We start from the raw sequence: 16393 nt of genomic DNA on the forward strand, positions 1-16393 counted from the left end.
AACATCTACAGCTCCCCAAATTTTGCTGACTCCCACCAAGGCATGGTGCACTAAAAGCTGTTTATTAATATTCCCCAGAGCAGGGAAAGGGAAAAAGAAACGTGGTAGTTGCTGCAGACATTCCAGTTGTCTGCTAACAACTGGATAATTCCTATATGATTAGTTATAAGCCTAATGTGAGTTCCACAAGGAATGTGGAATACATTAGGTCAGGCTTTCTCCACTCCAGCTGATGCTTTAAGGGCACCATTTCACTCAGCCCAGAAGCAAATCCCACACTTTTCCTCTCAGGGAAGAACTTCCCTCCACACATAAAGTTTGACATCAAAAGAAGGGGATAGAAAATTTGGCATCTCTTTTACACTGAGTTGTAAAGAATTTTTTTTTTTTTCTAGCAGCACGTATGCAAAAGACAAACATTGGCAGGGATTTTAGTTTTCATTAATTTAAATATATTTTACAGGAGAACCATTGCTGAGTGATAATGATTTAACATGATCCTGTTGCCACTGTTTGTTAGGGTTACTTTAAACTTGAGGAACATAGAAAGTAGAATTTTTGAGGGACAAAAGTGGAAAAGAGGGTGGCTGACAAGCCTCTGAAATATCATTTTAATATAAAAATAGTAAAATATACCAAAAAGAGCAGAGTCTCACTGTAAATCCTGTTGTTTCCCTTTCTGCCTAGTGCTCTGCTGAAATTTTCTCCAAGGAAAGTTTGGAAGTATCACTTACAGGAAAAAGGGAAAATTTGGGTAAATGCAAGTAAACAGCTCAGTTTGGATGGCAGGAATGGTAACAGAGACAATTTACCCCCTGCCAGGCTTCTGAATATAATCAGGACACAGAACAAACTGTCTAAAAGGGGAGGAGATCTGGGTAATTTGTTCAAGTTTGGAACTCTAGGACAGGGCAACAGCAGAACTGATCCCTTTCCTACCACAGCTGGAGCATTACCAGGGAAAACCAAGGGAAAACCAGGGAAAACCAACCCACTTCTGTTGGCCAAGCCCAGATTCCCAGTTTGAGGACTGTCTTAAAATTGTGTGTGCTGCTATGGAAGCATCTTTTCTCTGGGTGTCTACAGTGTTTTCACTTCTTTTTTGGTTTAGAAGTTGGTGTCACCCTCATCCAGGATTAAGGGATACAGGTTGTGGCATTGTGTCTCCTGTTCAGCTCGGAGAAGAGAAGGCTCCAGGGAGATCTTAGAGCCTCTTCCAGTGCCTAGAGGGGCTCCAGGAAAGCTGGAGAGGAACTTTGGACAAGGGAAAGGACAAGGGGGAATGGCTTTAAGCTGAAGGAGGGCAGGGTTAGATGGGATATTGGGAAGAAATCCTTCCCTGTGAGGGTGGGGAGGCCCTGGCCCAGGTTGCCCAGAGAAGCTGTGGCTGCCCCTGGATCCCTGGAAGTGTCCAAGGCCAGGTTGGATGGGGCTTGGAGCAACCTGGTCTGGTGGAAGGTGTCCTTGCCCATGGCACTGGATGATCTTTGAGGTCCCTTCCAACCCAAACCATTCTGTGATTCTGTGTCTCACACAAATCTAGAGCCTTGTTGTGCTCACAAGAGTCAAGCCAAGATCCTCACATCCTCTTTTGTCAGCACTGCGCTGTGTGGGACCCAGATGCCTTGCAGACCACACAAGAATAAGAGTAGAACACGTGTGACTTTAGAGAACAGAGGAGGTAAGATGGAAATAACCACTAAATAACAACCAAAAGGGAAAAAAAATATGCAGACTGCTTGGGGGATGGGCAGAAAAGTGTCATCCACACATGAACTTGTGGTATCTGTGTTTCCACCTGTAGAACAGTCCAGCAGGGACATGTATGGAGCTTATCCCACCTGTGCCTTGTCTCCAGAGGATGCAGGTGTGTGTCTCCACACAAGGGAAGGCAGAATCAGGTGACCTGCTCTAAAAGTGCCCCTTGAGAACAGTTTTGGCCTCCTGCACTGGAGCTGAAATCTGACCCATCAGTTGTGTTTGGAGCTCCCAATTTTAATGCTGCTTCACAGTTTTCTTGGAGTGACAGATGAGATGCACATTCCTAAAGCAGCTCTTGGTGCAGCACTGTGCACTTTGCATCCCCGTTTATATTCATTTATAAAGTGATTCTGCAACAAAACAATGTCATGTTTTGCTCATGTCAAAACTTGAGAGCTTTGGAAACAGGGTGTAAAATAGCAGCTTTTACCTTAGGGAAAATAAAGGCACGAGAGGTGAAACTGTGGGAAAAAGTCACAAGGAACTGTTTTCTCAGTCCACTGTGCAACCACAGAATTGTGTGACTGCTTTCTTTCAAAACAGATGAAAGATGGAGTTGAAAGCAAAGACGAATTTCATAGTTGCTCCTCTAGGGATGGACAATTCTGGCTTCCATAAAGCTAACCATAATTTCACAGAAAGGCTTGGAGAATCCTGCTTGGCAGTCGTGCAGTAGGAGTGAACAAATGCACGGATTCTTCATCCAAAATAGCGAAGGCTCATTTCCTTTACCACGACATTTATTCTGCTTATGACAGCGTGAAAATACAAATCTGTAGAATATAAACAGGCTGTTTTATTCCTGCCCAGTGCTTGAAGTCAAACTGTGTTGCATGATGGATGAGCTAAGGAAAAAAAAAAGCGATTATTGGAGAGGACACACTTTGTAGAAATGAGACTTTGTGCCCTGAGAGAGAAATGTATCTTCTGTTTGTCCACGGCCAGCAGGGTTTTTCTATGTTCTCATTCATGGATTGCTGTGTTTCAGCTCTGTGGGGATGTAGGGAAAAGTTTGGGCTGAGATTTGAATGAAGCCATTTATTTTCTGCCTCATTTATGGTTTTTATTGGATCTACTAAACTCCATCGTAACAGAGCTTGAGGGAGGTAGCTCTGTGAGCTGGCCAGGAAATGTAGGAATAATCAGTAGAATAGAAATACTCCTAATAACCTGATGTGGGAAACGTGGAGTTTGGTAAAAAAATCAACAGTGGTGGAGTTGAAATGGACATTTTGGACATGGATATGGATTCTGACTCCACAGAATCATGGAATCATAGAACAGTTGGGTTGGAATGGACCTTAAGGATGTCTGCAACCTGTTGGTCTCACCTTTTCTCTGTGCTGAACAGAAATAGTTTATACGTTGATTTTTGAACATTTTCTTAACACTTAAAGATGTGTCAACATCCATTACATGAATACATTTACATAGATTATATATACAAATAATTAAATGCAGTGGTTAAACTTCAGTTATTAGGTGCTATGAATATTCTCTACTAATTAAGAAGGCCATTTTCCTTCAGTATTATTTATATTCTGACTCAGTCATGACATTTTATTAATCATAACACTTTCCTAGTCATTATTCTCTCTCTTAGGTTTCATATCTATGTGCTTAATCCACAGATCCTTTGATCTTTAATTACTTAAGAACTGGCAGCACTTCACTGGTATCTTTTGTTTCAAACCTTCTTGATAGCCCAAGGATCCTCTCTGTGCTCACACCTTTGCTTGAAAAAACACCAGTGATATCAATAATTACATTACTAGGCCAAGATGCTTTATGCTGTTGTTTTTTCCCAGTTTTTCAAAACTTCATTCCGATTGATAAACTCACAACTTTTCAGAATAATTGATTGCATTCACCTCTTATTTAAGTCTGAAGTGCTTATTTTATATTTGCTAGTTTTGTGCCTTCCCTAATTTGAGACTTTTGCTCCATCCCATGACATCTCTGTTCTGTTTTTAGAGCAGGTGCTCACTATTTGTGCCACAGGCTTTCTTTCCCCTGCTTTATCTTGAGTTTCCACGTCTCCCATTCCTCACAATTTTGTGATTAACCTCTGCAGCAGGACAGCTGCCTCAGTAATCACTCTGCTCAGAACTCATCTGATTTCTCCTATTTGAATATTCAGTCTCTCCCTCTCTGCTGGCTAAACCTTTAAGTACCTCATTTTCTTTCCACATCCTCTTCATCAGAGCAGATGATCTTAATTACATCAGGTACAGCCTGGATGTGATATCTGAAGTTCTGCATTATACTGATGGTTGTGTTATCATCCAGCAGGATACCAGGGCTTTTATTTCTCAGCTTTACAACTGCAAATTTAATTCAGTTCTTTTTTACTTTGCTGCCCACTCCTTTTACTTTTGAGAGTACTGAAGGAGTCACACTGGTGAAGGTACCAGTTAATATGAAGACTAATTTTATATGACCACTAATTCACACCCTTCACAGTCTTGCACATCCAATTTTTTATGTGAGGGGTTTGGTCTTGTTGCTCCTTCATATTTTGCAACCTTTCCATCAAGCCTGGAGATGGTTTTATTCCCAGTAGGCACACACAGGTACACAGAGCCCACCAGGGACAGATCACCACGGACAGCAGAGCTGTGACAGCCACCACAAACACACTGACAGCTCTCAGATCACCAGGGACAACATCCATGTCCTGCTCCTGCTTGTAGCCAGCTGGGGATCAGCCTCTTCTTCCAGGAAATGGCCTCAAGCTATGCCAGGGGAGGGTCAGGCTGGACATCAGGAGGAATTTCCTCATGGAAAGGGTGGTCAGGCCTTGGCAGGGGCTGCCCAGGGAGGTTTGGAGTGCCCAGCCCTGGAGGTGTCCCAGGAAGGCCTGGCCGTGGCACTCAGTGCTCTGGGCTGGGGGACAAGGTGGGCATGGGGCACAGGGGGGATCCATGGGCTGGGAGGGCTTTTCCAACCCAAATGATTCTGGGATTCTGCTTTCCCTTGCCAGTGAGTCAGTCTCAAAGTTTGGCCGTAGATTTTATGCCCTCACACAAACACACTCACAAAGATCTCACTGTGGTGGCTTTTGTGTTCTCCAGCTCCAACCCTGCAAACCAGATGTCACATTCCATGGAGCACCTGCACATTATTCACTGGGCACCTTGACACAGAATCACACAATGGGGAGGGTTGGAAGGGCCCACAGTGGCTCATCTGGTCCCACCTCCCTGCTCCAACAGGGTCATCCCAGAGCACAAGCACAGGATTGTGTCCAGATGGTTCTGGAATATCCCCAGTGAGGAGACTCCACACCCTCTCTGGTCTCTGTTCAGTGCTGGGTCACTGCCCAGCAAAGAAGTTCTTCCTCATGTCCAGGTGGAACTTCCTGGGCATCAGTTCCTGCCCGTTCCTCTTGTGCCATTGCTGGGCCCCCCCGAGCAGAGCCTGGTCCATCCTCTGCCCCCTCCCTGCAGCCCCTACAGACCTGGGGGAGGGCCCCTCTCAGTGTCTGCTCTGGAGGCTGAACAGCAACAGCTCCCTCAGCCTTTGCTGCTCCCAGAGATGCTCCATCCCTTCAGCATCTCTGCAGCCTCTGCTGGACCCACTCCAGGAGCTCCATATCCCTCCTGTCCTGGTGTGAGGTCATCCCTATCGAAGCCATGAACTTCACTGCTGTTCCCAATGTCCAGACCCATTCTTTCCTCATGAGATCAGGTTTCAGCAGCAACAATCTGTACCCTGTGCCTTCCTCCCATCAAACAGTCTAAGTTTATATTTAAAACTCCACATCAGGTGTGTCAGTTCATTCAAGTGCCTGTTTTTCCCCATAAGGATCTAATTTGAATTAGGGAGATAAATGGAAAATTCAAATACTCAGGAAGTGTTTCTTTTTCCTCCCTTCTAAATCCATTTTCTGTGGTTGTATCTTCAGACCTTTAAACTCAGAACTTATTATAGAGAGGGAGTTGGTTTCCAGGTAGTGGTGTGAGGCTCAAACCAGTGCAAGTGTGTGGCCAAGAGGGGTTCACTGGGTGATGGATGCACAAAAATCAGGAATACAACTGAGCAGTTAAATCACAGCAAGACTCCAACTGATGACAGTGGAAACTTTATGGGGAGTTAGGAGGAAACACACACTGCAACAAAGCTGGGAACTCTTCTGCTTCCCTGATTTTCCTGCTCACAGATGTACCAGATGAGTTCTTTCTTGTCTTTATATAGTTGTGTTCTGCCAAACTGCATTTTCAGTAAAAAAAAAAAAAGAGTCAGAACTATTTATGGTGTCTGAACTATTAAGGGGAATAATTAATATTAAAGATAATATTAACATATTCCTAGCAGAAAATATATGTGTACCTGAGCTATAAAAAATACTAAAATATTTCTGGAGGTTATCCATTAAGCTATTAGTTTAAAAATAACTTACCAAAATGGTTTTGGAAGTCAGTGAAACAGGTAATAACGCTGCATATGGAGGCCAGAAGGTCTGGGCATGACCAGCTACGTACACTCAATTTATTCCAAACTCACTGAATTGTCTTGCTTCCCTTTTATTATTTTGGAGAGTATCTTCATTTACACTCCTCCTTCCCTTTACCAACAGGGACTGGTATTAGGTGTTCAAAAACAAGGTGATTGCCTTGTGAAGGGTGGCAAAACCAGAATTTTGGAGGCATTATCATGTTGACTTGTCCAACTTTCACAGGGAATTCTAACACAAAGGTGAAAATAAATCCTGAGGGCAGAGATGGAGTGGGGAAGCAGAAGGGCTGAGGCTGAGACATAAACACCTCAGTGAACTCATCGAGGGGAATGTTATGGGCAGTTTGGAAATCCCCAGTAATAAATAAGCAGTGTGGTTTATCCTTTCAGAATATGAAATTGAGAGATCATTTTTCCTGAGGATGAAGTGTGTCCTAGCCAAGAGGAATGCAGGATTGACGTGCAGTGGGTACAAGGTAATGTATATAAACTTTTTGTTCCACCCCTCAGTTGTTCAACAGTCGACAAGTTTATTTATTTAGTTGTGTTTGTTTGGTTTTTTTACATATACGTAGCTGAGAGCGAAATCTGTGATGACAAGAATCAGTAAAGATCCAAAAAATCCCACTCCTGATTGCAGATCCCCTTAGTAATGCAAGTCTAAACCCTCTCACAGCGAGCTGGAGTTTGCTCTGTGGCACATTCCCACGTCTTGATCCCTGCTCTTCCAGGCTGGGGAATGAGCTGGAGCCCAGCCACGGAGCTGCAAGGAGAGCACACAGCTAGGTCTTATTCCCCTGTGGAACTGGAGGCAGGTGAGGCAGGAACCCAGACACAGGAATTTGGAGCCTTTCCACATCCCTCAGCCTCTGGCTGAGCCGCCACCCAGTTGCACAAGTCACCTCGTTGGCCTCCACATGAATGTTATTCCAAACAACCAGGGCCATCACCCCAGGACTGAATTGTACTAAACCACTAAGTCTGTTTGGAAATGTCGCTGTTGGTATTATTTTTTCTCTTTATGACATGAAATCAGAGGCCACAGCGAATGCTGAGGTTTTAGGAGAGCAGCTGCCCCTCAGGTAGTTTTTATTGTCAGCTTTGCAGGTAGTTTTTATCCTGAGCTTTGCAGTGTGTGTTTGCTGCTCTTGGAGCCACACAGAATAATTCTATCTCCATCAGGGAAGGTAATTCACATGCAGCCTGGTGAGCATTCTTTTTGTTTGAGTTATTCCAAACCAAAAAGGAAAGCTTGCAAGAGAAGCAGAGCTCCTTAAAGGAATGTGTTCAAAGTGCAGCCATATGTCTGTTTATTTACCTACCTGGTTGGACTGATAATTCTTCATTACATGAACCCTGTTTGCTCAGCTGCTTCCCAGCAAAAATGATCCTGTCCCAGAGCTGAATGTGAAATCAGGTAAAAGAGTAGAGCTTGTAATGGCGGTATCTCTGTATTTTATTTCCCATTTACCTCTTCTAGTCAGAGACATCACCTTCTTTTGCTCTCTATGACAAGTTTGCACAGTAAAACATTAAAGGATTCATTTATCTAGAGAGCTGTTGGCCTAAATTTATTCCCTTTGACTGTACTCAGAGTCAGGACTTAATTTTTTAGAAAATCACCTTATAAGGTGAAGCACAGGAAAAACTCATGGACTAAGTGATCTGGGAATTCAGATCTGTTGAGAGATCTTAAAGAAGCTGTTCTTATTATTGTGCTAAATATATTAATCACTTGTGCTAAATATATTAATCACTTAGTGATTGGAAAGGAGGAAGGAAGGTTATACAGGAGGAGCCTATTTACAGTTTTAATGGGTTGTTCAGGAATAGTAAATACAGTAAATTAATTTCTTTCCATTAGACACAGTTAAAAGTCAAACAAACAGATAAATTAAGCTTAAGGATGTGTGTGTGTATTCCTGATGCTTGCAGTAGAAAATTGCCAGGAGCACCGATGATTTCCAAACACCAGCACTACATTAACTCCATCTTATGTTCTGGAAGAGTCCCCAGGTTACATTTTCCCCTCCTCTTTAGCTGACATCGTGAATTTTTACAGCCTAACACTGACATTATCACCTCTGTGATTAGGAATTGTACACAGGGATTCCGAAATCTGATCTCAGGGCTTGGGCGTGTGTCAGGAGAATATCATCTGAACTTGACCAGAGAACTTAAAACTCATTTCTTGTGCATTTACCTATACAACAGCCAAGCCTTATAAATAGGATGCATTAATATGCACTGGATTTTTAAAGTGTTTGGTTTTTACCAGAATAACTCCTTGGAATGTAAATGTTTTTATGTGTGTGTGAGAGATGGTGGTTTCAAAAAAGCAGCTTCCAGATTTTTTATCAATGAACATGAGTGCTGTCTGTATCTACAAGAAAGTATTAACTAGAAATCAGTTAGATAGTCCCCCAAGAGCATGTGCTTTAACACTGGATTAATCATGTGGGCAGTAAACACAGATTTTGTGTTTACTGTGTTTGGATCTCCACTTATGAATCCACTGCAACACCAAAGCTTTAACAGACTAAGCAGAATTTAATGTTTTAAGGGTGTGTGGCTTTATGAAATCATTGAAGATGAGTTGTTGGCTGCCTTGCCATCAGAAATTATGTTTTCTTCCCCTTCCAGGTGATCCACTGCAGTGGCTACTTGAAGATCCGCCAGTACATGCTCGATATGTCTCTGTACGACTCCTGCTACCAAATCGTTGGGCTGGTGGCTGTAGGTCAGTCTTTACCTCCCAGTGCAATCACCGAGATCAAGCTTCACAGCAACATGTTTATGTTCAGAGCAAGCTTGGACTTAAAGCTGATATTCCTGGATTCCAGGTAAGCAGCTCTTCCGTTTCGAGCATCAAAACATTTTCAAGGTCGAGCGTTAACGCGAGCCACGGCGGTTTCCAAACACGTCAAAACATCCATGAAAAAATAAAGCAGGCCAAAATAGATCTGGAACTCGAAGGCCATGTGAGTCTTCAAAGCCTTTCAGGCAGCTGGATAGACCATGCTTTGTCTCGAATGCCAAGAAATAGGAGCCTGGACAATTTAACCTGGAGTTACCTATGGTTGCAGAGAGTCTGAAGCCTTCTCGCAGTGAGTTTTCATCACATGAGCAGTGACACATTTTTACCTTAAATGACACAGATTTTAACGTACAAAGCTGGCAGAGGGAATGAGGGTGTACCAGAAAAAAACACCCCACGACTGGAACACTGAAGTCAAATGCCTTCCTGGTGTCACCCAGAAAGCTTTTGACAGAGTAGTAAGAAAAGAGAGTCTCGTGCACTTTGCTGTGCCTTAACCATGAGACCAGTGCTCTTGATGGGGTTGTGGGCATGACAATTAATTCCATTTTCTACTGCATGGAAACACGGCCTTCACAAACAAAATTTGGGGAAAACAGCTATTGCTGAGGAAAGACAACCGGGCCTTCACTCAGCTGGTAGGAGAAGAGCCCAGAACCAACTAAAATGATTGATTTCTCTGGTTTTGAAGCAGAGTAATTTGTAACACACAATGGTACTTTGTGCAGTGCAGTTCAAGATACCTGAGGGGAAAAGCCCAATACACACAATATTGACAAGATGATTATCCTTCAAAAATCCCTGCCTGTGGAGCGTGTGCCCCATATTTCCCTGGCAGGCTGGATTTGCAAGAAGGAGAAATTATATTTGTGTGCAGCAGTGACAAAGAATCTGTATCCAAGACAGTGGGGAAGTCTGGCATGGCAGGCCAACCATGCAGGAACATGTTCCTTCTCTGTGCTGAGTCCATGGGACAGTGGGCCATCAGCTGCTAAAACACAAAGAACTTCTTGTTTCTGGGATAATTCCTATTTTTTTGGCGCATGTTAGTTAATGTAACAGCTACAGAGAAGCACGAGGGGGTTTAGCAACATGTCTTTGCATGTGGGAAAAAAAGAAAAAAGGAAATGATGTGCCTGAGAGGAACTGCCTGGAGACATAAGTGTCTTCAAAGGAGCCAGAACAACCAGAGGTGTTGACAGGAGCGAGGAGAGACCCCGAGCTGTGTTTGCCAAAGAGCAGATGGGTGTCATCCACACACGGGGCAATCGGGGGTATTAAGCACTGCCAAAACCTCCTGCTCTCCCAGCTGAGCAAACCAAGCTCTGTTTGCTCAGAGCAGGGACATGTTGGGAGTAAGACTAAACTGTTTTCAGGCTTGGTCCTGGTGGTATCCACGCGAGGGAAAGTGTTGCTGGATCTTCAGAGGTAACAGTCACAGCAGAGAGTGTGAAAGTGGGAAGGAGCAGCTCAATAACCTTTTCTAGGCACTGATATAACATGAAACCCAAAAGTCCATTCATTGAGGGCACTGGAGAAGGATCATGGAGTCCAGCTCTTAACCCTGCACAGGACCATCCCCAAGAGTCACACCATGTGCCTGAGAGGATCATTGCTGTGTGGTTAATAAGGCTTTAAAGAATTCTAGAGGCCAAAACTGATCCTTGGGGCAAACCCTCCTCCCTGTCATGTGCAAAGAACAACCTGGAGAGCCCAGGCTCCCTACAGTGCCCTGTTGAGGGGTGGATTTTGTGTTGAGGAAATAAAACAGATGAGTTTGTATCCAGACCCGAACTTTTTAAAACTTCAAAGTGAGACAGGGCCCTCTGGAAAAATGAACACCTGGCTTAGGTTGGTGGTGTCATGTTTGGGTTTGGATGAGTTGCTTCTGAGCTCACCAAGCCACCCTCGTTTCAACTGCACTGGAGTCAGAAGGAGCACTGGGACCTGAGCAGGATCTTTCACCAGCATGGTGCTGGTAGGGTTAAGTGAGAATTTGGGACCAGAACACACTGCAGAGGAGAAACACAGGCAAAAATTCCCATATCCTCCTGCAGAAAGACACCACACGTGCTGACTGCTCGTTGGCAGTCCCTGGCTGAGGCAAAGGCATGTAGAACTTTACCAGAGGAAGGCATAGCTAGGGAGGTATGGATGTATTTCTACCCTATTTATAATAAATCAGTACTCAAAAGCATTTTTATGTTGTTGTTTTTCTGATTTCCCTCAGAAGAATCCAAACACCCAACACTTTCCCAAGCAGAATGTCAAGTTCCCAGTCTCTGTGGGGTCCCCAGGGCTGGTTAGAGACAGAGTAAGAGTAGAGAAGGTGCATAATAGTTACAAAAGAAACAAAAAAACTAATAAAAATTTGCATTATCTGCATCCCCCATTGACAAATGTTGCTTGAGAGCCTGTATTCATTTCTGTGGATATTACTGTGTTAGTCTCTGGTGCAGAGCATCCTCATCAGTGCTTGAGTTCAGACCAGGGACATCCTTTTGAAGCCAAAGAACACTGCAGTTCATACCACAAAGAGGCCTTAGGCTTTTAAACTGGATTCCTTCAGTCCAAACTGGAGGACAACCTCCAAGGGCAAGCCTAGGGCACTCCAGCTGTTACAAAGCTTTCAGTCCACAGGCCTAGACCAGAGCTAGTCCTAAGTAAAAGTCCTGAAATTAAACAAGCAGATGCATCTGCTGGTGCAGCAGATCCTCAGAATAACAATTTTACTCTCTGAAACATGAAGTTTGACTCTTCAGGCCTGACCCAATGTCTGACCTGTGCATCTGGTTCTTTAACATCTACAGAGACTTTGCTGTTTCAAATTCCTCCAGTTTTTCTACTTCTCATCACGTGGGGGTGTTTTTCTGAAGTCAAGCTTCAGCCTTCCTTTCTTTTGCCTTGTGGTCTTCACACCTCCTTGTGTTTCCACGTTCCCAGCTGGAATAAGCTCCTGCTTCCTCCTGCTGTTGGGCACCAGTCTGAATTAATTCACAGAACCATGATCACAGCTCCTGTGGACTAACACACGTGTTACACTTGTATGTTTGCAAAGGCAAATGGAAATGTCTCAGCAGCCCACCGGAGTGGTTTTATTGTTTCATGTACAGCTCCTTGACCAGAACTTTATGCAAAAGGTCTTGCACAGTAATGGCAAAAAGCTCGAGGTGGAAATAAGTAAAAGAGCTCTTTTTCCTGCTTGTGTGTACCAGGGAAAAGCTGCACCTTGCTTTGGCAGGGTTGAGAGGGTTTATTTTCTTATAAAGGTGAGGATTCCGTTTCCAAAACTAACATTTTTGTCCCGCAGCTTTAAGGCACCTGATTTGTTGGCACAGTCGAATGTTAGGTAAATGAAATGGAATATTCCCGGAGTTTTTTGTTTATTATGGATTGTTCCTTTTCCAGGGTCACTGAATTAACTGGATATGAACCCCAAGACCTGATAGAAAAAACCCTCTACCACCATGTCCACGGCTGTGACGTGTTCCACCTCCGATATGCTCATCACCTGTGTAAGTACAGGGAGTGGGGGCTGGAAGCACAGCAAGGACTTAGACCTGTTGGTTCAAGCCCAGAGCAGGCCCCAAGAGGATCCCAGGGCTGGAGCAACTCTGCTGGGAGGAAAGGCTGGGAGAGCTGGGATTGTTCAGCCTGGAGAAGAGAAGCTTTGGGGTGACCTGATTGTGGCCTTGCAGGGCCTGAAGGGGCTCCAGGAAAGATGGAGAGAGACTATTTCCAAGGGCTGGAGGGACAGGACAAGGGGGAATGGCTTCAGAGAGTAGGGTTAGATGGGATATTGGGAAGAAATTGTTGGCTGTGAGGGTGGGGAGACCCTGGCACAGGTTGTCCAGAGAAGCTGTGGCTGCCCCTGGATCCCTGGAAGTTTCCAAGGCCAGGTTGGATGGGGCTTGGAGCAACTTGGGCTGGTAGAAGGTGTCCCTGCCAGTGGCAGAGGGTGGAATGAGATGATCTCTAAGGTTCCTTCCAGCCCAAACCATTCTGTGATTCCACATTTCTAGGAAATACATGGAGTAGAGTGAGAAGTTCTGCAGACAAGAAGCACTATGATGGAAAGCAGAAAAAACTTTCCAAATCTTGATTGGAGACAGATTTTCAAAAGTACTTGACTATCACTTAAGGAAACCATTAATTCTGCAAATAAGCTCAATACTCAATCTGCCCTGCTTCTGAGAAAAAAATACTTATCTGGCCAGTTTTATCTTTGTATTTAGGAGGTCTGGGCTCTTTTGAAAATTTGGACTTGGTTCTGCATGGCTGGAGGAAAAAAAACCCCAAAAGAGCAAGTGAGGGAGTGAGAGGGCAGAATCTGAACTTTACTAGCTTCTGTTGTTAAAATAAAAACTCTACAACAGCTCCCCATTCCTCTGAAATATGTTAGTAATAATCATCCCGTGTTTGAAGTGAATGCAAACCCAAAAAAGTCCTTAGAGGAACATTCATTATTAGCATGTGGATGAGGTTTGGGGAATGGATTGTCAGAAAAAAAAAATAATTGCATTTAATAATTTTCCCATCTTCCAACAGAGACAGCACTCATATCTTCAAACATCTGGATCTGGGAATTAGTTCATTCAGTAGCACATTAATTTGAAAAGCAAATTGAGGGAATAGCTGAACTCTGGATTTGGCTCAGTCTGCTGCAACCCATACGATGCAAAGATGACATCCAAAAACCAATGGCAGTGAATTTTTTTCCAGATTGCTCCTGTAGGCTGGAAGCAGCCAGAGTCAAACCCTCCTTTTAGGCTTCCTGAAGGAGAAACTAGTCAATTCTTCACATTAATATCTGTTATTCATGAGGATCTGGAATATGAAGGATGTTGTAAGGGTGCTTGGCAAGTCAGCACTGAAATTCCAAGTGCTGAGTTCTGTTGGTGGCAGGGAAAGTTCCAGCTGATCTTTACAGCAAGGTCATATTTACCAAAACACTATTGAATACTCTGGGCCATTGAAAGTTAAAAACTAGAATGACCAGGGTACATGGAAAAGTCCTGTCAGGGCATCATCCTCTTTGCAGAGTTACCATCTGTATCTGGAGGTGACTGTTGACCTGCACAAAACATCCCTCCTTATTTTCACAAGACAGTTTGAAATACTTTTATCAACCAGCGTGGAGAGGACACCACAGTAGCCAAAATCACCTCTGAAAAAACAGTTTTCCCCCTTAGAGCAGAGTGATGGATAATTCTGTGTGCGTGGTAGATTTGTACTTTGGCTGCCAGTTTGATCTGTGTATGCCTGGAGTTTGAAATGAAGAGACAAATCATTACTGAATTACCCACCACATCCTCCACAAGGAAAAAAAAAACAAACCCAGACCTCAGCCAAACAGAATAACCAAGAGCAGTTCTGTAGATTAAAGACAAGTTATTGTAAAGTTTAAAACCAGAAGAAAAATGTGAGACATGCGCAGGAGTTTATGAAAAGTTTCGAAGCAAATGAATCCCAAGAAGCAAAAAACAATGGCAAATTCTTGGGCAACAGTGCAGGATCATTGTTAGAATACCAAGTAATGGGAATTATTAAAACAGATGTAAAGTGTACAAGCTCCCCCTGGGGAGTATGGTTAGAGCTCCCCCACAATCCATCAGTAAATGTCTTAGGAACATGAACAGCAGAAGGTTGGCAGGTTTGAGGTACCATTCTCTAAAGCAATCTGATGATGAAGTGTCATCTGATGAAGAAAGCCAGAGAGAAACATCTTACACCTAATAAGGGTATTAAGAGAAGAAAAAGTAACCCTAAACTGGGGTGATCATTTGCTTTTTCAGAGAGGGAAAAAAAAAATTATCCCAAGCTGCAGACCTAAAGCAACTGAACTCCAAGTCAGGCAGCACAGAGAATAAAACAAAGGGAACAGTGAGGAGAACAAGTTAGAAGGGATGTAACAAGAACATCAAGCTGAGAGGGAAGTGGAGATGTGGATGTTTGCCTAAGGTGTGCTGGCAGCAAACAGGGTTTCCTGTTTTAAACTCTTGATTGGCTTCCAGCTACATGAAAACACTCGTGGCCTTTGAACTGGTGTTATTTATTTCTGCAGCCCCATTAATACCCACAGTGTTCCCTGCAACCAGGGAAGTGTGGCCACACAAATAACGAGGATCTTGCTTTCTAAAACACGGGATGGAGAGGCTGTTCCAGCCCAGACAAAATATCTTTGTGCCCTCAGAGAAATCCCTTCCCTTGTACCTGTGAGGGGGATTCTGTGCATCCCCCGTGTTGTGACATCATTGCTCTTCCCACGTAAACTTTAAGAGGATTCACATCTCTGTCCCTTGGCAGGGCATCTGCCCCGGCTGGTGTCGTCACCAAACAATTCTCCTGCCTCCTGGAAGTCAAACTGTGCATTTATAGAACTTATGTTGCAGCAGAGCACAGTTTCACTGTCGCTGCTCCCTCAGCAACCAAACCTCCTGGCAGAGCAGCACTGGGTTTTAAGAGGTCCAAAGGACTGCAGAGTCTGCTGGGCACCATCCCCTGCCCACGCTGCCCAGGGGAAGACCAAACAGGACCTGCTCCCAGTGTGGAACCAAGCAACCCATTTCTCTTGGTGGCATCCTGAAGGGCAGGCTGGGAACTCCCAGCCACACGCCCGGGGGCCCGATGGAACCTTTTAAAATAGTCGTCTCTGACAGGCCAGAAGGACCAGCCCAGCCAGCCCAGTGCCTTTTTCAGCTCCTCTGCTAAACCAGGAGGGAGCCACAACAGTGGAACACCCAGTTCCAAATGGCACATCCCAGAGCCAAGGCTGAAGCCACGGAATCCTCCCCATTGGGTTGCAGCAGAGGCCACCAAGAAGTCTGAGCCTGCACAGACTGTCTTGGTAGTGGATTGACCTCGCTCCCATTTCTGAGGTTTCCCATTCAGCATCAAACAGGGCAATTTAACACAGAGCCAGATGGAAGATGACCTCATTTACTGTCTCAGAACCACAGCTACTGTCCCCCAGCCAAGGTCAGACTTTCCCCAGATTGCTAAAAATGCAGGAGGCATGGAGTCCTCCCCCATCCCAGGAGAAACATTGGTTTATCCATATAATTACAAAGGAAAGCTGAACACTGTAGTCCTCAGTGGTTTTCACATCTTTTAAAATACTGTCTTAACTGCAGAGCTAAAACAGGGATTTAGAAAAAAGTATCAGTGAGAGAGAAAGGAAGCCAAAACTAGTCCCAAAGCACAGGAAAGAACTTTGTTATAACTAGTGATCCGTGACAGCATTAATTTCTCTTTCAGCAGACTGAGTAGCAAGGCATTTTGAACTCAAGGAAAACGTGCCCATTAAACTAGCACAAAGACTTAGTTCTGAAAAGCCTCGACCACACGCCAAAAACT

At 44.2% G+C, this 16393-nt stretch overlaps 1 protein-coding gene across 1 annotated transcript in view; it reads left to right on the top strand.

The window, feature by feature from the left end:
• SIM2 (SIM bHLH transcription factor 2) overlaps positions 1 to 16393 on the top strand; it is a 56441-nt gene that overhangs the window by 23921 nt on the left and 16127 nt on the right. The window contains exons 6-8 of the mRNA XM_051773047.1: positions 6610 to 6695; positions 8863 to 9062; positions 12446 to 12552. Coding sequence (XP_051629007.1) covers positions 6610 to 6695; positions 8863 to 9062; positions 12446 to 12552 — 393 coding nt within the window. The remainder of the gene's footprint in view (positions 1 to 6609; positions 6696 to 8862; positions 9063 to 12445; positions 12553 to 16393) is intronic.

The sequence above is a fragment of the Manacus candei genome, unplaced genomic scaffold (assembly GCF_025592945.1).
Source record: "Manacus candei isolate 608988 ecotype Guabito, Panama unplaced genomic scaffold, ASM2559294v1 h1tg000165l, whole genome shotgun sequence".
Taxonomy (NCBI): Eukaryota; Metazoa; Chordata; class Aves; order Passeriformes; family Pipridae; genus Manacus; species Manacus candei.